Source organism: Diadema setosum, chromosome 9, assembly GCF_964275005.1.
Source record: "Diadema setosum chromosome 9, eeDiaSeto1, whole genome shotgun sequence".
In the NCBI taxonomy this organism is placed as follows: Eukaryota; Metazoa; Echinodermata; class Echinoidea; order Diadematoida; family Diadematidae; genus Diadema; species Diadema setosum.
The window spans coordinates 14,352,431-14,380,424 of NC_092693.1; the positions used below are offsets into that span (position 1 = coordinate 14,352,431).

The 27,994-nt window shown below is 37.6% G+C and overlaps 1 protein-coding gene across 1 annotated transcript; it reads right to left on the reverse strand.

The window, feature by feature from the left end:
* Window positions 1–408: 408 nt before the first annotated feature.
* LOC140232864 (alanine--glyoxylate aminotransferase 2, mitochondrial-like) lies at window positions 409–27,293 on the reverse strand. The gene is made up of 13 exons (XM_072312977.1): window positions 27,167–27,293; window positions 24,289–24,362; window positions 21,103–21,287; window positions 18,330–18,453; window positions 16,533–16,627; window positions 12,829–12,988; window positions 12,269–12,394; window positions 10,197–10,362; window positions 7,251–7,310; window positions 5,074–5,162; window positions 2,863–3,012; window positions 1,796–1,894; window positions 409–820 (listed from the first exon to the last, which is right to left on the reverse strand). Exons 1-13 carry the CDS (start codon window positions 27,291–27,293, stop codon window positions 710–712), a joined length of 1,566 nt encoding a protein of 521 aa, XP_072169078.1. The 3' UTR covers window positions 409–709.
* Window positions 27,294–27,994: the final 701 nt, after the last annotated feature.

Here is a 27,994-nt window from a genome sequence, read left to right on the forward strand (position 1 = left end):
GGCTAAGCCTTATCAACCAGACCATCTTGTGTTTTCACGTTTTATCCCACAAGACAATCAGGATAGTAAAAGTCTACCCAGTGTGGGAAGCTGGACTTTCTGTACTGCAAAGCTATGTACAAACTGTTTTAATTTGCAGTCTAAGATGGCATGAAGATAATCTTACCGTCTGGGCAATAGTGCGTAGTAAGGAAAAGATCGTACAATCAGCAATGGTGATGATGGTGAGGATAGTATCAATGTGAACTACAGAAATCATGATAGTAATAACATATTTCTCTTTGTGCTTTAAAAGCACATAATGGTACAATTAGGTACATAATAACAATTACTTTAAACTGTTCTACATAAACTTTCTTTGTGCTTAAAAAGCATGAGTACAATATGAGTACATGTACATTACTACTACTACTTATACTATTATATTTCTCACATAAAAAACAAAACCTTGAGAAGTCACTATTCTAACCAGTCAAAGCTTTTGACCCTGAAATACTGCAATGGTCCGTGGGGCTCATATAATGGCACATGCAATTCCTGCAAGAAGTGGGTTAATATCAGCCAGTCAGCCTACTGTACAAACACAGGCTGGCAGTGGATGATTGAAAAAAGAGAGAGAAGGACATATAGAAACAGGAATGTTCTTCTAAACAAGCAAACTTAGAAAGAAACTGGGAATGATGGGAAAGAAAAACAAGTGTCTTCCTCCTCAATTCTTGGCCTGCCTGTCGCGGTGCTTGAGCAATGCTTGACGGAGGACTGCCACAGCAAAGTCCGCATCTTCTTTGGTTATGCACATCGGTGGCTTGATGCGGAACACCTGTAAAGTTCCGTGAGGAAGGAGAAAAAAATCATGGAGGGTGGTAGGGGAGAAAACGAGAAATTGTCAGCATTTTGCGCACAGCTCACAGTGAACGTCTACCTCTGGTCAAAAGATTGCCAATGTTGTTATTACAATGTCACATAAAACAAAAACAAGGTAACCATGGCAACAGCAACCATGCATATCAACACAGGAAAAAGAAAGATGCCAAATAATGCAGAGATGAAGATACTATGCCTAATGTATGAAGTGAGGTTTATGAGCCCTTTTGGTTCCTCACTTTACTTACTATGTTTTTAAGTGCAAAAAAATGAAAAAGAGTGCTGGGAAACACTTTATCAGAGTACTTTTTACTGAAAAGATCAAATATGTCAGATTAAAAGATAGAAAACTACCATACACAAATGTGTGCATTTTGGGAAAACAAGCATTTAAGAGAACCTAATTTTCATTTCATTTTGATGGCATTTTATGAGGAGAATGAAAATGTAATTTTGAATTCTTTTCCAAACTGTTCTCAAAAAATGAAATACAGCTGTCTAATTTCATGAAATACCAAACTTTTTCTTTGACTCCAAATTTCATCAGGCCGGTAGACCTTACAATAAATTTTTTAATGACTTGCAAATAATACCAAGTGCAAGTTAAGTTCAAACAACAAAGTCCACAAAAATCTCCTTTTTAAGAAATTTTAGTTTATGAAACAAAACTAAACATGCCATGTTGCATCTGATGTAAAGTCTAATTTTTTTTCCACATTCCAGTGCTACAATGAGTGCTCTATTCTAAATGGCAGTACTTTCAGATATCATTATTATTTTATTTTTTTTAACAAACTATGACAAAATGAGAAATTCAAGGCTGTCAATGCATAAAATTTCTTCTGATTTTACACAGAAGAGAAAAGTTTTTGGAATGTGTGGGATGAACATGCACTGGCAAAAAAAAAAGGACAAAATATGGAATTCTTACCGTGCCGTAGTAGCCGCCCCTTCCCAGAAGGATTCCCATCTCCTTGGTGTCCTCCCAGATGTCCATGAATTCTGGCACCGGAAGAGGGTTTCTAGACTTCTGTCAGTCCACACCAGCCAAGGCAGACAGATGGAAAAATAGAAACAAATTCAACAAAATGAGAGTACTATAAAAGTGGAAATTTTTCGCGCAACCAGAAACCGGGGTGCAAAATAAAAACACACAAATATTTTTACTTGCCATATGCTCCAGTAGTTCATGTCTTGATTCTGCGGAATTCAAAACCTGTGAAACTCATCTACCAAGCCATGTGTGATCCACTTTGACAGTAATATGTTACCAGACAGACACAGTGACAGACATGGGTAGATAGAGACAGACAGATAGAAGAGAAATGAAGAAAATGAAATATACACAAATATTCTAGCATTTTTTAAAAGCAGAAAGACAAAGAAATGGCCAGAAATTGTTGTAATTACTGTACTGACAAATTGGGAGACAGAGAGAGAGAGAGAGAGAGAAAAAAAACCACTATAGGAATATCATTGAAGGTCTAATATGTTAAATCATGAGAGAGCGCGCATGAACTGACTGATCCCAGCAGGTGTGTAGCTGGAAAGAACTAAAAAAAAAACACAACAACGATGGAGTAAATTTGGTCCTTGAAAGGTATGGCATAGTTTTGGTTGAGATGGGGCATCAGGCTTCCAACAGTTTTGTGAGTTAAGAGAAACCTCTGTGTGAAATATTGAACAGCATATACAGTTCTAAGAGGATTTCAAAGTTTATTTGATGAAAATCAGTTTTTAAAATGGCGGAGATATCCAAACATGAAGAAATCCTAATAAAGGCGGGACCCACCTTTTATTAGGTTCATTTTGTTTTACTATGATTTGGATATCTCAGCCATTTAAAAACAATTTTCACCAAATAAACTTTCAATTCCTCTTTAAACTGTATGCTCATTAATATCTTGTAAAGAGGTTTCTCATTATCTCACAAAAAGTTAATATCTGAATACTCTCCACCAAAACTAAACCATCCCTTTATTAAAGCAGAATCCTCACCTTGTCGGTGACCATCTCCACTCCGATCATCAGTCCCTTTCCTCTGACGTCGCCGACAATCTCGAACTCGTCCCTCAGCTTCTCCAGTTCCAGCAGAAGGTGGGTGCCCACAGCGGCCGAGTTTGCTTGTAAACCCTCGTTATCTATCACCTAGCATTCCCAAAGGAATAAAAGAGCAGTTCAGGAATATTTAACAGTTAAAGGGTCCCTGGCATCCAATTCCAGTCCAGTGTCCATGATGACTTCTGCTGATATGAATAGGTCTGCATATCACAAATGTATCAACTGCTCGATTGAAATACATGTGTATGTATGGAAAGATTTAATTATTGATTTTTTTCCATTTTTCTGCACCCACTTAGCTCAACCCATCAAAACACTCCCTTGCATTTCATGATGTCATCAACAGTCCTTTCAGCTGAAATATAAAGTGTAGCATTACCTGTTGGCATGCACTTGCCATAACCAGGTACACTAGGTCACAATAGCAAGATTGGTTTAGTACAATACAACTCAAAACTGTTCCTCAACATAATCTATACCCAGGACATTTTCCACACAGCACCAACTATCACACTTTGTGGAGTGTAGTCCTAAGAGATATCCAGGGGCGGATCCAGGAATTCTGTAAAGAGGGAGGGCGCAACTAATATTTCTGGTGCCACTTCCGGGTTTCATTTCATTTTTTTTTCTTTTGTTTTTAACCAAAATTAAAGAGGGGGCATGCACTGGTTGTGCCCCCCCCCCCCCCTGGATCCGCCACTGATATCTGTCTTGCTCTGTAAGTATGTTACAGTTCGACCTCGATTATCCGGCCTCCTTTTATCCGGAAATCTCTATTATCCGGACGCGTTCACGCAGTGAAGGACTTTTTTTTTCATCCAAAAAAAACAGTGACTTTCATGGATCTATTTCACTAATTTCATAAGATGTGCATGATAGGTTTCTCAATATCTAATGAGGTAAAACATGTATGATTTTCACATATCAAAGATAGGCCTATACTTTATTTTTGTGAAGCCTGGACTTTGCGCAGGCTAGCATAGATTACACCACCGTTGCGGGGTACGCGTATACCTGCCTAGCAGGACGGCAGCTATACATTCACATTGTGTCTCCCATATCCGGCCAATTCGCTTATCTGGATGAGTGCCGGTCCCGACATGGCCGGATAATCGAGGTCGAACTGTAATTAGTAAAGGTAACATTAGACACTGGGGTGCTTATTTCAGCTGATTTTACTGTTCATGTCATCACAAAGAGTAAGAAAGTTGTTCTTTGGGGGTGGAGTTTAGTGGGCTCAAAAAATATGAAATGATGAAAATTCTGCAACACTTCTTTTGATTAAAACAGTTCCAGAATGTATGACTGGTAGATCTATACACATCAGCAGAACTCAACATGTACAGGGCTGTGAACATTCACACATCGAAATCAGGGAAAATCCATTGAGCGTTGAGCATTGAGGGAGACACTTGTATGTTGCAATCAATGACAAATGTCCAGAGTATAGTATAAGGCTGACAGGAAGACTGCTGAGGAATCTCATATCTTTGCTTTTCATTTCATTTGACAATTTCAAAGGAAATGAGATATCATCTGAACGAACCAAATATTCTTAACAGGTTAATATCAGACAATGTCATTACACATGCATAAAGTACTTAGCAAGACACCGGTAGCTGACATTCAGGTTGTCCTTGTATCAGACTTTAAACATTACAAATGCCTGTAATAATGTCTTTTTTAGAGAAAAGGCAAAAGTGCACTAAAAAAGAATGAATGCACTGGTAACTGCTTCTGCCATCTGTTAGTCCTTGATACCTAACATGACTCTGTACCATATGAATTTTGCTACTTGAGAACAAAAGTACCGGACAGCAATGGACATTAAATCAAGTGAAGTACCATCATATTGTCTGTGTTGCTTTGTTACTGATAAGGATATCTACTGTGTACTGCAGATATACTGTACATGCCATACATTTCACAGGGTTTTTATTTTTGCAAATTTTGTGAGTCTCTAAGTAATTATCTTATCTCAGAAGCAATGGGTTAATATTAGAAAGCTCTTATATGTGAGCACTCTAGCACTTTCTATAATACCTCATTGTTTTTATTCAATTGTAATGACTGAGATGAGGAGTGGAGTAGGGCCAGGGAGAGATCTAATTAAGGTAAGATCTGTCAAGTCGTTGGTATTTCCCATACCTCCAAGACAGCTGAACCAACGGCACACGAGAGAGGATTTCCTCCGTATGTGTTGAAGTGCAGAGCTCCTGCCATGGTGGCTGCAATCTCTGTGGAGTAACATTGTTTAAGAGAGAAAAAACGGATATGTCTTACACCAACTTTGCTCGATTCAGTTCTGTTTTTATGTCATGCATTGATGTGCTATATTATTATCACACATAGAACATCATTGTTACATAAGTGATGCAGCTGGAGTAGCTTTACACCATGGATCATGTGCCCAGGAAATATCTATCATATAATTTGCATTAATGGTTGTCCTTATCCCTGTATAACTAATGGGCATCACTCTGAACAACACCACACTGTTACACAAAGTTGAAGAGGAGGAGAATTTTGACTTTTATCACTCAGTATCGTATCCCATAGAGACAGTCCCATGTAATATGTGAATGGGCATTTATTTGTGGTGAATAAATCTTACAGATGCCCAAAATATAACTTGTAACATAAAGAAAAACACCATGAAATTGCAAAGTGTTTGTATCAAAACAGGGTATCTTTTTAAGTTTATAAGATGGTGTTGTTTTTTTGCAAGCTCTTCACATATCAAATGCTTATCATCTATGGATTTTAAGAATATGACAAATTATAAAAGTTTGTTCACCTGATTACATGTGCTCTAGAGAGACAGTGATTGAGGCAGAGAGTAGATAGACAGATAGATAGAGATAGACAGAGACAGATGTATAGATAGATAGAGAGATAGATAGACAGATAAACAGGGACAGACAGAGAGATGATAGGTAGAGTTTGACAGAGAGATGAATAGATAGATGAATAGATAGATAAATAGATAGAAAAATAGATACATAGACAGATATGTCTATGTGTTGGCTCAGTGAGTAGAGCGGCTGCCCTCACAATCGGGAGGTCGTGGGTTCAAACCCCGGCTGCGTCATACCAAAAGGCGTTAAAAGATGGGAGTTGCTGCTAACTTGTTTGCCGTTCAACAGTTGAAAAGGTTAGAGCAACGTCGATCTGGCGCTGCTCAGTGGCTGCCGGGCCCACGATCAATTGGGCAAAAATGAATTTCCAGTCTTGGACAATAAAATTTGGAGTTTATATCCAAACAATTATTATTATTATATATAGATAGATGGATAGATAGATAGATAGATAGATAGATGGACAGATAGATAGATGGATTGTATCAATAAAGACAGACATACAGATATAGATAGATGATAGACAGATAGACAGATGGATTGTATCAATAAAGACAGACATACAGACATAGATAGATGACAGATAGACAGATGGATTGTATCAATAAAGACAGACATACAGATATAGAAAGATGATAGATAGAAAGACAAATGGATTGTAGCAATAAAGTCAGACATACAGATATAGATAGATGATAGATAGATAGACAGATGGATTGTATCAATAAAGTCAGACATACAGATATAGATAGATGATAGATAGACAGATGGATTGTATCAATAAAGACAGACATACAGATATAGAAAGATGATAGATAGAAAGACAAATGGATTGCAGCAATAAAGACAGACATACAGATATAGATAGATGATAGATAGACAGACAGATGGATTGTATCAATAAAGTCAGACATACAGATATAGATAGATGATAGATAGACAGATGGATTGTATCAATAAAGTCAGACATACAGATATAGATAGATGATAGATAGATAGACAGATGGATTGTATCAATAAAGTCAGACATACAGATATAGATAGATGATAGACAGATAGAAAGATGGATTGTATCAATAAAGACAGACATACAGATATAGATAGATGATAGATAGATAGACAGATGGATTGTATCAATAAAGACAGACATATAGATATAGATAGATGATAGATAGATGGATTGTATCAATAAAGACAGACATACAGATATAGATAGATGATAGACAGATAGACAGATGGATTGTATCAATAAAGACAGGCATACAGATATAGATAGATGATAGATAGATAGACAGAGATGGAGATGTAAACAGATAGAAAGGAAGATAGGGCAATGGATAGAACATAGAGAGATGGATAAATAGAAAGATAGAGCAATATATAGATTTAAATATCAATAGAGGGAAAGAAACAAGAGCAAAGAATAAGAACATACAAAGTTACGAGTGAGTTGAAACTAGTCCATACCTGTAGTTGTCGCTACAGCAGCCAGTGGGATTCCATTACCAATTCCCTTTGCCATGGTCACTGTTCAAAATGATAAAGAAACAAGTAAGCACATCACTTATATTACTTACAAGACTTGAGTTTCTACTTTACATAAAGGTGCAGAAATTGAACAAATTACTCTAAAAAGTATGATCTTTTCCTATCAATAGCCTCTAGTCACTGTATTAGATATCAGAAATGGTTGGCCAATGTCAACCAAAGTTATTCTCAGGAAATGATTTCACAATGAATTTTGTAAGACAATTTTCACTTGCACATCATGGAGTTCACGGCCATGCCACGCATGCATGAAAATAGATGGAGCCACATTCTGTGGTTTACATTTTGCTATAAACGGTAGTTAGGCAATTAAGGTAGCTTTGAAACATGGCTTTGAGATGCACTGTAAAGGTGCAATTCACTGAACGATGGTGACACTGTACTTCTGTCAGTTTGCTAACTTATGATGGGGCCTCCTCTCCAACTATTTCGTGTTTATTTTCGTGTTTATGTTGCATCAAATCTGTGGACTTCGGTGTTCAGTTTCGCCTGGCAGACCTACCTCTTTCTTGTAGTCTAAATGGAAAGTTTAAAAAGCATCACTAGAGATAAGGTTTTCAAAAGTTTGGTTAGACCCATCAGGGACTTGTTTTGTTTGTTTGATTTTTTGTCTCTAGTAGGTTTCCATAGTGCTATTCCTCAAAGAAGGTTAAACTAGAAATGTCGCTTTGGCGACTGGTATGCCTCCGCCATAATGCATGATTTTCCCAATAGGTCTAGATAGTACATGTGGACAATGTGTGATTACATTTTCACAAAACTGGCAAAATACTGGAATGACAAGTTTGTCACAAATGTGTTGAATGTTCACCTTCCATGACGTAGGTTTAATTGGATGAATAAGAGAGCATGTATCTAGGGATTTAAGGACTTTAACTTGACTTTGAACCATTCATACATTTAGGCATTGAGTAATTTTCAAGGTAGAGGTGTGGAGAAAAAGTGCAATTTCTGAATTGAATAGTAAATTGTTACCATTTTCATCTGGCCCTTGACCCTAAAATTCATGAGATAATTACTTTCAGGTAGAACATGCATAATATGTACTAAGTTTCAAGGTAACTTGAGCCATTTCCGAGATATGGAGGAAAAAGTTAGTTCAGCACTTTCAATTGATCTTTGACCTTTTGACCTTTGAGGCAAAAAGAGAAAAAAAAAACTTTCCAGAGAATTTCTATTAGGTTACACATGCATACACCAAGTGTAAAAAAAATAACCCTGCTGGCATTGCATAAATATGAGGGTAATAGTAAAATTTTGAAGTGTTGCACTTGACCTTTGACCCCATGAACCCTACATTCTCTAGATAATCACTTCCAGTCAGTACATGTATATACTATGTTCCATGAAGATACCTTGAACAATTTTCCAAGGTACAGAGAAAAAAAAGAAGTTTTAATATTTCTACTTGACCTTTTGACCTTTGACCTCATGACCCAAACTTTCACCAGAGAATCTTAATTGGGTAATACATGTATACACTAAGTTCCAAGAAAATATCTTCAGGCATTCAATAGATATGGTGGAAATAGTGAAATTTTATGTATTTGACCCTGACCTTTTGACCTTTGACCTCATGACCCAAACTTTCACCAGAGAATCTTAATTGGATAATACATGTATACACTAAGTTCCAAGAAAATATCTTCAGGCATTCAATAGATATGGTGGAAATAGTGAAATTTTATGTATTTGACCCTGACCTTTTGACCTTTGACCTTTGACCTCATGACCCAAACTTTCACCAGAGAATCTTAATTGGGTAATACATGTATACACTAAGTTTCAAGAAAATATCTTCAGGCATTCAATAGATATGGTGGAAATAGTGAAATTTTATGTATTTGACCTTGACCTTTTGACCTTTGACCTTGAGCATGTGCACCCAAAAGTTGATAGGCACAACTTCACCCCCTAATACACATACATGCCAAGTTTCATTAGGATACCTCAACAGGTTTCGATAGTTACCTTGTCCACAAAATTCATTACGGACGGACGGAAGGACGGACGGACGGACGGACGGACGGACGGACGGAAGGACGGACGGACGGACGGACGGACGGACAACCCGAAAACATAATGCCTCCGGCACCACTTCGTGGCGGAGGCATAAAAAATATATGATTCTTAACAGATCAAATTAAAACAATCTCACACATTTCTTCATTTCTTACATGTTCTTTACAGTATAGAGGCCAAGATCACTTCTGGAAACATTGTCCCCTCCACTCATCCTCCCCTCCCTCCCCCCCCCCCAAAAAAAAAAAAAAACAAAGCCAAAAAATAACTGCAAATGAAGGGTTTGTTTGCAAAAACCGATAAATCCATTTTTGAAGATTTTGAAGTACGATCTCTGTCATAAAGTACAAAATAATACCTTTTAAATGATATATTGGTCACTACATATAAAGGTATATTTTTTAAGTTATTGTCAAAAGAAGCAAAAATTTTCTTATTATTCTCTTTATTTTTCTTGACCTTTAATCGCAAATATCTCCATTTAGCAAATATGGACTTATCGGTTTTTGCAAACAAACTCTTCAAATATTCCTTTCGTTCTGTATTCATTTACATGAAACATCATTGCAGGTTATCAATGTGGACATATAAATTGCTAAAAACTGCAGCTTTTCAATTCTAATGCTCTAGACAATGTAGAGTCAACAGTGTTAGGAGATTGAGAAATTTCAAGTAAATCTGGTGAGATAAATGTAGGTCGTCAAATGCACCACTACGAATATACTTCTGAAAATGATTGTGATTTCAGACAGTGGCAACAGGGATAATGGGTCACACTAATGTACAGGATGCTCCCTGCTTGACAGAGGCAGCATCTATTAAAAGGAGAAACTTTTCACTTACCAATGTCTGGCTGGACGTCATGTGTCTCGAATCCCCAGAAGTGGCTGCCCATGCGGCCAAAGCCCGTCTGGACCTCGTCGGAGATGCAGACGCCCCCTCGCTCCCGCGTCATCCTGAAGTACTCCTTGAGGATGCCCTTAGGGTACTGCACAGTGCCTCCCACACCCTGGAGTGATTGGATGGAAAAGACATCACGCAAGGAGACAAAATATGAACAATCTGTTCTACGGTTGACAGAACTATTTGTATCATTTGTAGCACTATCACATCTTATTTCTTTCTCTCTTTTTTGGTGGGGAGAGGGGGAGCAGAACTTCATTAACCCGTTGAGGATGGCTTGATTTTGCTACAACACACATTTTCCATAGAAGCTTGCCCGAGTATACTCAGGACTCATCCTCAACGGGTTAAGTTCAGTCACTGAGATGATAGCAGGGAGAGAGGGAGGTTCTCCATTCATGTCAATAAATTTCTCTTCTGCCAGCCATGGTCACACATGTAGTTTATGCAATCTATTTGATTGGTATATTTCATGAATAAGAACTCACCGACAAATTTGCCAGTGATTAAGTTTTGTGATAATGTTGTAAAATGAGAAAGATATATTTTCAATTATTAGAAGAGAATTTAGTGATTTCCCACTTTTTTTTTTTGGTGGGGGGGGGGGGGAGGGGGTCTCCTTGTTTTCACATAGTACATGTCACAACACAGTAATGAATGACTAGTTTACAAAAACACCTTTTTTTCTCACCATTTATGAAATTTTTCATCACTGTCATCATCAAAATCGTTAAGTGCATTTATTTCATGTCATAGACATCCAAAATGTTGCAATTGTACGAGCAGTATGATTATAATTACCATTATCATTATCACAATTTAAAACTAGAAATGTCGCTATGGCGACTGGTATGCCTCCGCCATAATGCATGATTCTCCTAATAGGTCTAGATAGTACATGTGGACAATGTGTGATTACATTTTCACAAAATTGGCCAAATATTACAATGACAAGTTTGTCACAAATGTGTTGAATGTTCACCTTCCTTGACCTAGGTTTAATTGGATGAATAGGAGAGCATGTATTTGGGATTTAAGGACTTTAACTTGACTTTGACCCATACATACGTTTATGCAATGAGTAATTTTCAAGGTATGGAAAAAAGTGCAATTTCTGTATTGAATAGTAAATTGTTACCATTTTCATCTGGCCTTTGACCCTAAAATTCATAAGATAATCACTGTCAGGCAGAACATGCATAAATATGTAGCACGTTTCGAGATAACTTGAGCCACTTCCGAGATATGGAGGAAAAACTTAGTTCAGCACTTTCACTTAATCTTAGACCTTTTGACCTTTGAGGCAAAAACAAAAGAAAAAAAAAACTTTCCAGAGAATCTCTATTAGGTTATACATGCATACACCAAGTGTAAAAAAATAATTCTGCTGGCATTGCATGAACATGAGGGAAATAGTAAAATTTTGAAGTGTTGCCCTTGACCTTTGACTCCTGACCTTTGACCCCATGAGATAGTCTCTAGATAATCACTGCCAGTCAGTACATGTATATATACTATGTTCCATGAAGATACAATGAACAATTTCCAAGGTACAGAGAAAAAAGGTGAAGTTTTAATAATTTTACTTGACCTTTGACCTCATGACCCAAACTTTCACCAGAGAATCTTAATCAAGTAATACATGTATACACTAAGTTTCAAGAAAATATCTTCAGGCATTGCATAGATATGATGGAAATAGTGACATTTTATGTATTTGACCTTGACCTTTTGACCTTTGACCTTGAGCATGTGCACCCAAAAGTTGATAGGCACAACTTCACCCCCTAATACACATACCTGCCAAGTTTCATTAGGATACCTCAAAAGGTTTTGATAGTTACCCCATCCACAAAATTCATTACGGATGGACGGAAGGACGGACGGAAGGACGGACGGACGGAAGGACAGATGGACGGACGGACAACCCGAAAACATAATGCCTCCGGCACCACTACGTGACGGAGGCATAAAAAATCAACAACAAAGAAAACCAGTTGCAATTTTGTTACCTGCACACTTTCAGCAAAAAATCCAGCCACCTTCTTGCTTGCAGAGAATCTCAATACATCATCGTACTGCTCCAGGTACATATCTTTTGCTTGGCAGTTGTCAGTGCAGTCACAATTTCGAACGGTCTGTGGGGAAGAAAAACAAAGATGGAAGATAGTGACCCGTAGCTGTTAACACCAGCTGAAATCAAACTGATGATGACGGAAATTGCCTCCACTCCTTCTCGATTAACTCTCTCTTCTGGACCCTGAGTAGCTTTCACCCTTTCATCCCATTCATTCTCCTCATTCATATATTCTCTCCATATACAGTATTCTCTCAAAACTCTTCCTCTGTTTTTCTCACTGAAATTCAATCTTCCATCACTCCTTTGCATGCATCTTCCTCCTTCAAGCATACTTTCTTTTAAAACTTTTTGATAAGGGAGGTAGTATTCCCCCTGCCTGCTGGAAGAGGCAAGTGCTCTTTCATTATGCGAGAAAAGTGAATGTTGAATTTTCTTAATATATTCTTTATATCGTTCTAAACATATGACATCAAAAACTGTATAGTAGCATACCTGTACTGGCGAGTCCCTGCAGTGTTTGCCTCCCCAGGGTCCCCGGAACACATCAGGATTGATGGTGTTCTTGATGCCAAAGCTGTTGGGGGTGGGGTAGAACCAAGTGCTCAAGGCAGTGAGACCAAGCAAGTGTGGGCTGGCTCCATGGTAGGCGTTCCTGCTCAGCACACAAAAAGAAAAGTCCTAAAGTCATTAGCGCTTCATATGGTACAAAATCATATGCCCATTGATAATCACACATCCCAAGAATGCAGTTTTGAACACTTTTTAACCCATTGAGGATGGACTGATTTTGCTACAACACGCATTTCTCATAGACACCCGCCCAAGTATACTCGGGACTCATCCTCAAAGGGTTAAAGGAATTGAAAATGTTCATAAAAATTGTTAATTAACAAAGAATCTGAAGGGTTGTTCATATAAACATGTCCTACTTTTCAATGTAACCATTTCCATTGAAAGAACCTCCTCCTTCCCCCCCCCCCAAAAAAAAAGAAAGAAAAGAGGCTATCATCACATAAAAGACTGATTTCATTCACTTAGGATAAAGTAATAAACTGTACCTTAAAAGCTTTTCCACCTTTTCTACCTTGCATACAGAACTGCACATTATCACACAAATTTTCATAAAATTTCACAAACACTATTCATATTTACACACATACCAGGGTCTGCAGAACTCAAACTACTTTCCTGATGGTTACACTTTTGTTTCAATAAAGCTTGAAAATATGTGACATTCATAAGCATTAGCCACTGCACAAAAGTAGAGAAAAATTACCCAAAAAAATAAGCTTACATAGGAATTACACATTTCCATTTTGCATAGAATGTTCTATGATTTATCACTCTCAAAATTGGTTTGAAATCAAATGGGTGTCTACATTTTTGTTCTTCCTCTTTACTGAAAGAAAGAGTCCTAAATGTATCTGCTTATGAATTAGAGAGATCTCTTAATCTTTTGAGTGCCATTACCCACTGACTGGCCCTTTAAGACCTTTTCCTTTGGTGGGCAATTGTTCACTATATCATATGTACTTTGGACACACAAGCACAGTGCAAACACAAGCCAATACATTCATGTCACATCCTAGATTTGAATTATCTTCAACTACAACATATCTTTTTTTTTTTCTTTAAACTGGATTGCTCTGTATTTTTCATAGAGACATCATAGTACAATATTAATCAAGAATACATATACCTAATACCACTGGGCATTGTCAAATGTACACTTCAAACTGTTCTTAGAATTTGCTGGTTGAGGCACAACACTCTTCAAGGCATGATACTCAATGAACTTTGTACTTATCACAGATTCTGCTAATCATTGAAATAAGCTCGTTCATGGGAGGCACGGCACGGCTATTTGTTGGAGGTATCTAGTTTAAATGTACAGTTTACCAGTGGGAGCAGTGATTTTAAAATGTTCGAGTTATCACATTTGATGTATATGGGTAGGTCAGTTGTGTCCAAAAACATCCTACAATATAAAAAATTTGCAATAAAACCTAAAATATAAGGAGATATCACTATTTTTCTCATTAAACCATAACTATAGATGGTTTAGTCTAGAAACACTTTTATTATAACTATTGTTTACATTTTGTATATTTAACAATACTTAACATTGACCACTGATTCAAATTTTTACATTGGTTGCTCTATCCTGAACACACATTTTAGAACTATTTTGAAGCACTTAAAATGGGTTTTTGTTTCATCTGCAAATGGTAAATAATGCCTTTAATCATAGTTTAAATGATCTTGTTTAAAAACTTTTGTTCTCTCTTGTCCTCCACATTCTTTCTTTTCTTTTTTGCTCTATCCATCTCTTTGTGTTGTTTTCATTTAGTCAATCTCTCACTGTGTATCTAAGTTGCTCTTGTTCCAGTTAAGCTAGATCGAAATTATGAGGCTAACAATGAACAGCATATCAATGTGTCACACAGGGGACATTCAACCCTAAACTTACAAGTGCTATTGAGAGCATCCACAATGCCTATGTCAGTAATGCCTGTTAATGAATCAGCTTGGTAAATCTAGGCACAAGAACATACATCAATCTCATTCCAAAGTACAGCAAAATATGCATAAGTTTAAAGCGAAGGAGGCCTGTGATGAAGAGTGCCATGAAATGCTCGCACGAATGACTAGACCATGGCGGAGCTGCACTAGTCTAGTGCCTCAACTACACAGACTGGAATTTAGTGCTTGACAATTCATTGTCACTGGATGAGCAAGTAGATATGATAGTAAAAGTGGAAATTTTTGCGGTGTTGAAATTTTCGCACATTTCCCACAACCAGAAACTAGGGCGAAAATAAAAGCACACATACATTTTTGCTTGCCATATGTTCTAGTAGTTGATGTCTTGATTCCGCGAAATAAAAAATTTGCGAAACTCTTCTTACCTGGCCAAGCGCGAAAAATTTGCGTGAGAATATCCACTTTTACAGTATTTCAGAGTATATAAACTTTTGAGTTGAACTTTCCATCCCATGCAAGGTAAGGCAACGAGAGTGTTTCCAAACAATAAACATTGGTTTCAGACAGAGTTACATGATCATTTGATCAAAAGAGAACTGCAGTGTCTCAAGGCATTGAACTTTAAAGGAAAAGCTCCAAAAGCAGATTGATAAGAAAATTCTACAATGTAGAAAGGATAAAATGTAAAAAAAAAACCCTCAGAATTTCAAACGACTCCAAATCAGCCTGGAAAATGCTAACTGGGTATAAAAACTTTACAAAAACCCAGAAACATGAGCAAACAATCTATGAATTAGTGGAAGGTCTTTGATTGCTTTTCTAGGTTCGATACCAATTCTGACCAGGAAAATTTTAAATTCCAGTGGCGGATCACGGTGCACGCCCCCTTTATCTTTTGTTAAAACAAAAGAAATAAAAAGAAAAAAATTGGGGGTGCGTGTGCCCCCCCCCCCCCCACTTTAATTTTGTTAAGGTGCCCCCTCTTTACAGAATTCCTGGATCGGCCCCTGCAAACCATGGTACAGAATTCTACTCGGTGGCGCTCGGTGGGTGAAAAAAAAATACCTACAGAGTACAAAGTTAGGACATTGCATGGAAGTTTATCTCTAAACAAAGCCCTAGGCCCTGACAGGGTGCATAACAAAGTGCTACGATGGAAATATGACACAAGAGAAATAGAACTGCATTGATCACATTTAAGGGGTGGCACTATTCATGGCATAGAGCTCCGCTTGGTCTAAGATCAAAAGACTCGACAAACTTCACAGCCTCTTTTCATACGCTGTAGTACACATTTTTCCAGAGTATGTGTTCATTTCTCCCATTATTCAGATGCGTTGGGGATTTCCATTTGTATCAAACGTGTATTATAGACTTCAATGCAAAGCTTAATGCATTATACACATGCACACACACAAAAAAAACACATGCACATATAAAATCTTTTGCATAGTAGTTCTAGTATGCTCACACAGCCACTGAATGTGTGCCAGGTCATCAAAATACAAATTTATGTTATTTCCTCTAACCTGAAGCTAAGGATATCCCTCTGAAACTATGTATGTACACACATACACACACACACACACACACACACACACACACATATGCACATATGACTGCAGATTAGTTATTCTGGTGAATGCACACAGCCATCCAAGGTAAAGTCATTAAAAAAAAAGAACATATATATATACGTTGCTTCCGCTGACCTGAAACTCAGGACGTCATACGCCCCTGAATACAATCGTGCCATTTGAACAGCCATGTCGTTTGCCTCAGAACCACTGTTGACAAAGTAGATAACCTGCACCAAAATAGGAATAGACAAGGTGCTTTATTAAACCAAGCTGAGTATTGCCTAGTCGGCCTACATTTTTTTTTTTTCTGCTTCGCTCATTCATAAACCAGTTTAACTGGCTACTGCATGCTCACAGAAATTCAACAGAGCATATCTAGTACTATAGTATCATAATCAAGAGTAATATACACAATGAATTGCATTCACATGAATTTTATAACTGATGCAGGATGAAACATATCATGTGTTTCATGCTATTTTGTTGGAGATAGTGGGTGGATGTATGATCATTAAATATCAAATACAAATAACCATCTGTCAGCATGGCTGGACCCATTGTTTACAGTTTAATCAAGCCCCTAAAGTGCATGGCAGTAAAATCTTTAGGAACACAGTGACTGTAACATGTTCAGTCTTTGGTATTGCATATATTAAACTCTAGTGTTGTTGCATAATAATCTTTGTTATTTTTTCCTCTTTTTTTTTTTGAAGGGGGGGGGGGACTGATAGCACAAGATGTCAACTTTAGTGGACACATTTCTCAAATTTACCACGTAATCACAGCTCTTTAGTCCTCCATTTCTTATTCAAACACGAACCATTACAGTTGAAGTCACAAGTCAATATGACTTCGTCTGAAGTGGTGAATATGCAGATGATGTGAGAGTTCTGCCTTTGAAAATAAAATGATACGCGTAGCACTCTCGGCAAACATAATAACATATTGTACAGCAAAGCACACCCTTACTGCGGATTTATGTGGCTTTAATACAGTGTGGATTCACAGTATCGATAGAACACTCAATCAGAGCTATAAGATACTTTGTGACTTCATTTTAGGACATAAATAGGATTTTCCTCATTGTTAACCTGATATGCTCATAGAACTGCAACAGCACCAAAGCTTCTTGTTTTATATTTTTGGTTGATCTTTTATCATGAACAACAGCATGACCTATCTTTCAAGCACTCCTCTGGTAAGACTTTAACCAGGGAGGTGAACAGAGGACACATTCAAGACAATTTCTCACATGTGAAGCAATTTTAAACTGCAGAACAATCTTCATTAATCAGACAGCAATTTTTCTTTTGAATAGTTCATATCACTAATTGGAGAAATTCATTCACATGACACACATGGACTGTTCATTCCATTATCCATTACAAGCAACGAGTTTTATGAACATCATTAAACTTAAAACATTTATCAATTAAATTTTCTCTTTTTTTTTTTTTTTACGGTGTTTAGAATTATCCATTAAAAATGAAAAGTTTTGATCATCCATCGAAAAAATGAATAAGACTTACAGAGACTCCAACTCTCCCGCTTTCGATGGGAGGTTCATTTTAGCAAATTCTCCTGTTCTCCCGCTTGAGATTAAATTTCTCCCACCCTGGCTCTGTGTCTCCTGCTTGTATGGTTTTGCAGATGCCAATCAATTGCATATTCATGCATGAATATCATCTGCATAATATGATGAAATGAAGTTTTATTAAGCCAAATATATGATTTGAATCACTGAATTATTACTTACTTAGTACCATTTTATGTTGAAAAATAAGCCTGAGATAGCACAAGAGAGCATTTAGAACCCTATTGACCCAAGGGACTTCACAAACATGAAGTTGGAGTCTCTTGTTTGCTAGGGGTTTAGGCAGGAGAATCTCCAGATCAGAAGGTGCTTGGGGTTTGAGTCTCTGGACTTACCTTCAGGTGCTCTGGAAGCTTTGCTCTCAACTCCTTGGCATACTGATGGATTGCTGGATGCATGTAGATGTTAGTGGTGTGCCACAGACTGTCCGCTTGCCTCTTGAGGGCCTCCTTCACATGCCTGATTCAAATTGATGATTTTGTTGGTGTGTATTTATGATGGAAAAATGTGCACAGTAAAGCAAAACTTTGCAGTAAGAATTGAAAGTAAGGTAAGAAAGTTGCATCTATGACTGTAAATACTAGTAAATTAATCTAGCCTGGTATCCTTTTTTTGTTATTCATGTGAGTGATATATCATCTGTATATAGGGATCTTTCCTATGTCTCACTTGCGTCATACGTAAGACAGGTTGAAGGATATAACTTTTATCCATTCTAATGGAACGAATTTGATATCTTCAATCTTAGAGTTGGGTAGCAGTTGTTTCCTACACAATGAACCACGCACAGCATGGAAAGTAGGCAAATGTTAGCTCTATGATACTCAAAAACATATTTGCCTGTAAGGGACATTTAATCAAAGGAAAGACAAAACCCAAACATAAATGTGATTTGAGTGAAAGCAGCATTATGTAGAACAGATCAGTGGAAATGTGAGGAAAATCAGGCAATCCATTCAAAAGTTTGGAATTTTTTAAAGCTTCCATGCCATCATTGCTTGATTAGAAGATGACCTTGGTACCACAGTTCATGACGTTATTATGGACTAATGATATAAGGAAAATACAAGGAGAATTCATATTCCACACAATTTTATTTTTCATAAAAGCACACATCTCATCACCTCTTTACTGACATGATGTTAAGGGCAATGTTATTCTCCCTGCTTTCTGAAAGAGGTAAGTCAAGTGCTCTGTAATTATGCCACAAAAATTAAATTATGTTAATTTTTTTTTTCTTTATATCATTTCCCATGCTGACATGAAGTGTAGTAGTCTCATTATGCAGGAATGATGGCACTGAAACTTTTAAAATTCATAAATTTTGAACCGACTGTCCGATATTCCTCAAACTTTCACTAATGTGTCTACTACTATTGCTGCTTTCACTCAATCCATGTCTATATTTGAGCTTTGGTTTCCTTCATGAAAACATAAAGAATACATCATATTGTGGTCAACTGCATGAATTTTCTGTGAAGATGACCACAAAATGAACCACTCTGCAAATACCTTCAAGCATATATGAAATTACTTGTAAGTACTGTTTATTGTATTGTTTTGGACAAATTTTCTCACACAAACATTTGGCATTTACTTCACAGCATTTGATCTACTAATGGTGTCCCTAACAGAAAAATCAGAGCTGAAATTATCTAAGAGAACCATCCTCTTTAATAAAACACATTTTGGGTGGTTTCATGAAGTTGTAATGTCATGATAAATGCCTCTTGACCTTCTAAAATAGGCTCTTTCTAGCCAAAGTGGAGCAAGAGTGGGCCATGGACAGTAAAGAATCTTCAGTGCCCTGATTTTATGATGAACTGCAAAACAACCTAACGGTATGCTGCCCTGTTATCATGCCCTTATCACTTGACCAATATAACTCGATAATACCTAGCAGAACAATGCTTTGCTGAGATCACATCCTAGCTCTCAATATCCATGGCTATGCTCTGTGACACAAGATATGTATCACTGGCATTTGTGTATACGAAATAGCCCATTCAATTCCTATGTACAATAAGTTGACCATTGAAACCTAAGTTTTGCACTATTTATACAGCAGCTGCACTTTTATTTTCCTGTTTTGTGCCAACTTCCCTTCTTTTTATCAGGAATGCAGTGCTGGACCCTAGTTTCTGCTCCCTATTTCTTTTTCTTCTATGATAATTTAATTATAGCCATAAAGTAGCAGCATCAGCAATAATAACAAAAATGACTGATGATGATATTTAATGATAAAATATTGATACTGGGTACTGTATTTATGCAGATAACAGTAACAATGATGAGACCAATAATAGTAATGATAATAACAATAACAATAACAATACTGTGCCTCTCTCTCTCTTTATTCCTCTTAACTGGTTTTCTGCCTCGATTCATTTTCTTGATACTCATTCTGCTTAAAGTTACTGTACAGTACTGGTTGAGGTGAAGATTCAGGCTTATGACTTTTTTTTTGGTGAGATAACGAGAAACCTCTTTAATATGAAATATTAAAGAGCATGTAATTTCAAGAAGGATTCAACGTTTATTTGATGAAAATTGGCCTTGGAATGGCTGAGATATCCAAAAAAGTGATCTTAATAAAATTGACAGGCCCGCGACTTTTATTAGGATCTCTTTGTTTGACCTTGTTTTTAGATATCTCAGTCATTTCAAAACCGATTTTCATCAAATAAACTTTTGATTCCCCTTAGAATTATATGCGCTTTAACATGTCATAGTGGTTTCTAAATATCTCGCAAAACGTTACAAGCTGAATCCTCACCTCAACCAGTACTGTACAGTCCCTTTAATTTCACCCTTATCTCCTCCTGTTTTTGTTTTGTTTGTTTCAGGTTGTTGTTTTTTTTTGGGGGGGGGGAGAGGGAGTGTAGGGCAATTTTTTGCCTTCAGTTACAGTAATCTTCTTATAAATACATTCTGCTTAATCTCAACTTTATTTTTATTTTTTCCACTATCATTTTTTTCTGGGGGGGGGGGGTAGGGCAATAAAAGAATTTGAGTAATAAGTGCATGCATACGAAATGGGGTGCAGGGTAGCACAAAGCACTCACTGTATGTATGTCTTTGCATTGATATTCAAAGCATAAAGCTTACGGGTGGCAGTGTCCGACACTGACAGTCACGATGCCGCCAAACAAGTCCAGGTACCGCTTGCCGTCCACATCCCACAACCACTGCATGTGCCCCTGGTGGACCATGAGAGGCTTCTTGTAGTAGGTGGCCAGTGCCGGGTTCAGGTAGTTAGCTCTAACCTCCTTGGCATCCTCAAAGCCGATGCCCTGCTCATGAGAGTGGTTTTCAGAGTTGTTTGTTTGTTTGCTTTTTAAGAAAAACAATTACTGTGTAAAGAACACCAACCAAGAAGGCGAGTGAAGGGAGCCATGCAGATTATAATTGTTTTGGAATCTACAATACACAAAACAAATACACTACAAACTACACAAAAATGATTCTTTTACAAAATCCCCAAAAAGTGACACAATATGCATAGAATTTTTTTTTTCAACTTTATCTTCAAAGTAATCATAAAAGTTGAAAATGAATTGACCTCATTCTGAAAAGGAAAGCAGACACTGACGACGAAAAAAAATCCCCATCTACCTGACCATGGAGTTAACTACAGATCTGTTGTAGCTCCATGATCTGATTGGCTGGAAGCATCACAAGGGCAGAACAGTCATTACAGAGGGTGCTTGACTCTGTAACCCATAAACATCTCCAGCTGCTCTTGCAGGCAAGTGCGATGTGGGGTTCTATGTAGAAACTAGAAAGGTTGCTACAGACAGCGACTGGTATGCCTCTGTCATAATCCATGGTTCTCCCAAGAGAGCTAGAGAATGTCTTTGACTATGAAAGTTTCACATACTTGCCAAAAAAAAAATGAATAAAATGAAATGACTCTTGTCATAAACGTGTTAAGTGTTTGCTTTCCTTGGATTGCTAACATATTTAGGTATTATTCAAGCATTTTCACTTGACCTATGATCCTTGCCCTTTGACCCCAGAGCCAACAATCTTTCAACATCATCACTTACTGCCAACATCCATTTTCATGACAATACTTTTAATACTATTTTCAAAATATGGGAAAGCTGTGACATTTGAACATTTTCCTTTGACTTTTGACCCATGACTAAAATCTGTCCAGCTACAGAGTCATTAGGTGCAGTTAGACTTACAAAAAATCGAGAAATTTAAGATCGCGAAGTATTCGCAATCTTTTGTCATGCGGTCACACTGGCAGCCAAACTTGGATCAAGAGTTTGGGTCATTAGTATGCGCGCACAAGAAAAAAGAAAGAGCGGCCATCTGATGGCTAGTGATTGTGATGTAACACATCTGTACATGACAATGGCCTTGTGCTTCGTAAACACCCCCGCAAACAGATCAAGAAGTTTGGCGGGCATGAGGGAAATATCCCTAGTTGGAGTGGGAAGTTTTCGCAAGAAGTTTGGTGAAAAGTTTCGCTGGAAGTTTGCGGTCACACTGGCAAAACTTCGAGATCTTAAAGATCTTTTGCCAGTCTAACCATGCCAACTATAATGCATATTCATCATACCTAGAACTCAATAATTATCAAGCTGAGTAATTTCAAAGGTATTGAGAAAAAAGTTTGATTTTTGCATTTTCATTTAACCCTTGGCCTGTGACCCCATGGCCTGAAACTTTCCCAGAGAATCTTTATTTGGTAATAGTAAGGTGCATACCGTACACTAAGTTTCAAGAAAATACCTTCAGGCATTGCTTTAGATACAGGCCGTATGTGGGAAAGAGTGAAATTTTGAGAATTTGACCTTGATCCTTGAACTTTGACCTTGAGCATATGCTCCCAAAAGATGTTAAGCAGAAAATCATCCACTCCTGTAGGGCATATGCCAAGTTTCATTAGGCTACCTCAAACAGTTTTGAAGTTACACTGTCCACAAAGTTGTGTATGGATGGACAGACAATCTGAAAACATTGTTATGCCTCCGTCGACACTTCATGGCGGAGGTATCAACCCGTTGAAGACGAGTCACGAGTAATACTCGGGCAGGTGTCTATACAATTGTAAATGAGAAATGCGTGTTGGCCATCGACACTTCATGGCGGAGGTATCAACCCGTTGAAGACGAGTCACGAGTAATACTCGGGCAGGTGTCTATACAATTGTAAATGAGAAATGCGTGTTGTAGCAAAATCAGTCCGTCCTCGACGGGTTAAAAAAAAAACTGTGAGAACCAGGTGTTTCTTTGCTTCATACATACAATGTAATCATCTGCCCTGTGCAATTTGGGTATTGTAAATACATACTTTTCTTTTCAGTGAATAAAATACAGGATGATGTGCAAGAAACTCCTGAAAACTTGGGAAGAGTTAAACAGGACTACCTGGGGATTTGTCGGTCAATGCAAATGGACTGGAAATAGGGAAAAGTGGGTGTCTAACTGGAGCGCCTTGTGGTATTCGGAAAGCATATTGCTACATTCAACAACTGATTGTGCTCACAGGCCATTGACCCAAAATGAGCAAATATCAAATCATGAAGTTTGCTACTTCTTATTAATTTCATAAAAGAAAAATATGTCACTCATGAATATAATGTAACTTATGGAGATATATCTTACAAGTACATATTGCAAAGGATAGCAACACTGGCCAATTCATCTATCTATACCTATATAAATGTAATAAATACATGAGGAAAAGTTGAAGCTTGTATTAAAAATAATTATGTACTTGTATGTGCCAGACTGGAATATTACAAGGCTGTGTGAAAATCTGTACATTACATAAAACAAAGGAAATAATGACTAATTCAAACACAAAACAACTAAGACAGAGCAAAACTACAGCAAGACATAACACAGAACTTAAAACACAGAATACATCCCATGGAACAATGTGTGAAGGACGTAAAATCTATTGTTGAGCAGAAAAACAGCCCCTGAAATTATGCAGACAAGTGAAATATATCAGAATTTGCAAAAAGACAAAAACTGCAGCACCTATCTATTACAATGGTGACAAGGAAACAAGTGGCAGAAAACAATGAAGTTGCTTTTATTTTCCATATCACTCTGCATTGAGTACATGCAGATCAGAGGTACACACATTTCATGAATATACTTGTACATGCATGCCATTATTGCAGATTAGTGATCTGATTGGTTGCTCCCTGTGTGTAGCCATGGTAACAGCAAATCACTGCACTTAATCGCACATCATTTTATGACAGGACCCGGAAACAAGTTTAATAATCAAATTATCTCAGCAGAGTCCCTCATGTAGTGGTCTTACCTTGTATTCTTTGGGTGTAAAGTCACATGGCGGCATGGTGACTCCATTTGCCAGTTCTTGCTTCTGGGCAACATCTGTAAGTTTTTGGTTTTTCCCAAAAGACCAAGAAAACAAGCATGCCATCAGATTAGCAAGCTGACAGTCTGGGACTTCATTCAGCTATGGAGCTACAACAAACCAACTTTCAATGCCTAAACAGGGGAATGACTGCCTAATGCAATCTGATTGAAAAGATTGAAAGAGGGTGTAATGCCAGCAACAATATATATTCCAGACTACAATATATAAAAGTCTTGAGCTGAATGAGCTCATGTAATCCCATAGCAATCACAAAATCTTAAACTTTTCCTGCTCACAAATATACTACAAACGTGGCATGCCTGGTTTTTGTATGATGGGTGAAAGGGGAATGAATCCAAATACTGTACATACAATATGCAGTGAGTGAATGCAGAAAGATAAGCAAAATATAAATTTGAGGGAAATCAGACAATCCATTCTGAACGTACAAATTTCTGAAGTTTCGTTATAGCCATCACTGATGGATAAGAAGGTTAAATACAATTTGTGATGTCACAAACGTAAACGAACAATGTTAGAAAGAGAATTGAACATACTTTCATTTTTCTAGCAGAATGGAAGTGCTCTTTGGGATATATCTCTTTTAGAAGGCAGGGGAAATTATAAAATCACATGTCAGAAGCAAGTTAAAGGGATGTGCACTATGATATTTGTGGATTTCTATGTATATTTTCTCTTAATTGTTGTCCTGCTGTGACACTGTAAATTTTGGTCATCTTCCTATCCAGCGATTGCAGTACTGAGAACTTTAAATATTCATAACTTTTGAACAGATTGTCCAATATTCCTCAAATTCACCTATGTCTTCTACCAATATTTCTGCATTCACTCATTCTGCATTCATATTTGGGTTTTATTCCTTTTGAGCCCCAAAGCACAGTGACAAAAATGATTTGTATAAAAGTTGCCACAAGTGAGCAAGAAATATATAAAAATTATATCCTAATGGTCAAGCAGGTTGCCCATGATATCAACAGAGGTAAGGAATTATTTATTTGGCACACAGATACATATGCCCCCAAAAGGTGTGCCATGGCAAAATTTCAGTGGAAACATTCACATGAGAGCATCTGAGTGAGGACTGGGATATCTCTTGGGTAATTTGTTCCTGCAGAGTTCTGCAAATCTTTCAAGGTGGAACGATATCATAATCTATGCCTGGCTATCCCTAGCCATGATATTACAATTCACTTTATCGCTATATACTATGACTACTACTGATGATAATTATGTTTAAAACATAATAATAAAGTGCTTCATCAAGGCTTATACAAGCTTGTAAAGTACATAAATATGTTAACATGTGCAATATGTTTCTTCTTCATCTCCTCCTCCTCCTCCTCCTCCTCCTCCTCCTCCTCCTCCTTCTTCTTCTTCTTCTTCTTCTTCTTCCTCCTTCTCTTCTTGTGAGTACAGTCTACCATTGGTATATTATTGTAATCTGTGCTTGTCTATAGTGCCCATAAACACAGTGCAAGCAAACTCTCCTATCCATGGAACTATTAAATGCACTCAAAAAAACAAAAACAAAACAGTGACAGCCTTAACAGAGCCTGATAGTTTACACCTCCTGCTTGAACAATGCCGGGGGGGGGGGGGGGGGGGTGACACTTATCGATATATAATTAATTAATGTGTAACATGCTTATGACTATATTATGCTAAATATGAATAATGAAGAGCAGTACATACAAAATGAGAAAGAAAAAAGGAATTGAAAAAAAAAATGCAAATTTTGAACCTCACAAGTGCCCCTTTTTCTGAGTATTTCAGGAACCCCCTTTTAGTTTGTGCCAGAACTGAGCAAAAAAACAAAACAAAACAAGACAAAACAAAACAAAAACCACAAATCAAAACATGTTTCGGGTTGAATGTGATATTATTTTTTTTTCATTTGACAAACCATATATCACATCTGAAAGAAAAAATAAATGGTACATTTTGGACATAACAAAAAGGCATATTTTGGGCTAAAAATAGATCATTTGGCCCATCACTGGGGTACCCAGAGGAGTAGCAAACAGGAGGCCCTATTTGGTTTTTTTTTTTTATTTTGCTGTAGCAGCACTACAGACCAAAGTGCACATCACATGAAAGTCCAGAAACTCCTGTAAAACGAGGAATTTTCGCGCACATTTTAATTTCGCGAGCGCCAAGATTCGCCAAATTAAAATGCACGCAAAAGTTCTTTTCTACACTATATGCATTGAAAGCCAGTGGCAGTTCGCGAAAATTTCATGCCACAAAAAAGGCCATCGGCTCCAATTCGCGAAAAATTCATGCCGCGAATATATCATGTTTTACAGTATTAACTGCAATGTCTTTTCTTTCAAATATCTTTGAAGCATGGTATGGGCGCCTGGGCTGAAATCACATAAATTGTAGACACTGAGAAATCTGCTCCTACAGTTACCTGGGCCCGCTATCTCTTTCCCTCTCTTTCTTAATATCTCTTTGTAGGTCTAGTCTAGACCCTCTACATAATATAACATACACACGGAGGGAGAGAGAAAGATAGAAAGCTTGAAAGAGGGAGGGGGAGGAGTATTAATGAGAGAGGGAGACAAAACAGAGATGGCATTATATGGAAACATATCATCATACATAATATATTTAGTGCAAGAGAGTAGACACATTATTGACTGGTTGTGAGACAACTGTGGGGTCATCGGTCAAGGACACCTCCCTGGTCAAACATTCCTGTCCTGTGCCCGTCACCTCGTCAGAAGCCCTCAGAGCGTACAATGGCCACTGTCCGAAAAAGAAAGGTAGAATCTATTGAAATTACTGGACTTACCATAATGGACGGAGCGGCTAAATATCGCCGACAGAGCCGGAGTTGATGTTCTCTTCAGACTCTGCGACTTGACAAATCTCCCAAATACCTTCTTCATTCCGTTAGCTGGGTGGAAGGCGCTCATCATTATGTACGCGCAGCTGACCGATGATGACAGTGCAGTGGACAGTCAATGGTACAGTGGACGGAACTCGATAACTGATACTCGCCACTGCAATACTGCAGACCGCTCGGCTCAGGAATAGATCACCTCACACAAGTGTCCAGGCACTATCAAACGTGTCCGAAACATATGACAATTTTGCTCTTTACATCTATTGAAAGGAAATTTGTCAATGATGCGATATCTCGCTGAAGAAAGCTGATAGACCTCAACACTCCGTTACTTGTTCCTTCGCACTTCTTAGCAAATAAGTTCTGTATCACGAACCGACTTCTTCTGCCGTGTTTGGTTCGACAACTTGCCAGGCAGGCGGAGATCATAACCAAAGACTGTACAAGCGCACGATCATAACAACGAACTCTCCAGAGTACTGAGTTCTGTGGGTATTTTGTCTGGCTCCCCACGGTAGCCAGACCCAAGATATTAACTCCCTCTAACGACAAAAGGAGAAGCAGGTTGAGCTGGATGGTTTACTGATACTGTATTGGCTAATTTTCACAAAACAGCTAAAATGAAATATGCAATAGTGAATTGATGGTGTCATCCCTTCATCACAACTTTCCTTACATTTTGTACATTAAATAGATCTTAGAATTTCCATTTTTTTTTTTTGTTCACGAGCAATATTATGCACCATGCAGTCTCAAATCCTGATACATCTGACT

Excerpts from the sequence above, each read along its gene's own strand:
- LOC140232864 (XM_072312977.1), bottom strand. The coding sequence starts at position 27,293 with ATGATGAGCGCCTTCCACCCAGCTAACGGAATGAAGAAGGTATTTGGG. Across the intron at positions 5,163-7,250 it reads TGCTGTAGCGACAACTACAG|AGATTGCAGCCACCATGGCA; the intron begins GTATGGACTAGT and ends GTTACTCCACAG. Across the intron at positions 3,013-5,073 it reads TTGGTTCAGCTGTCTTGGAG|GTGATAGATAACGAGGGTTT; the intron begins GTATGGGAAATA and ends TGGGAATGCTAG.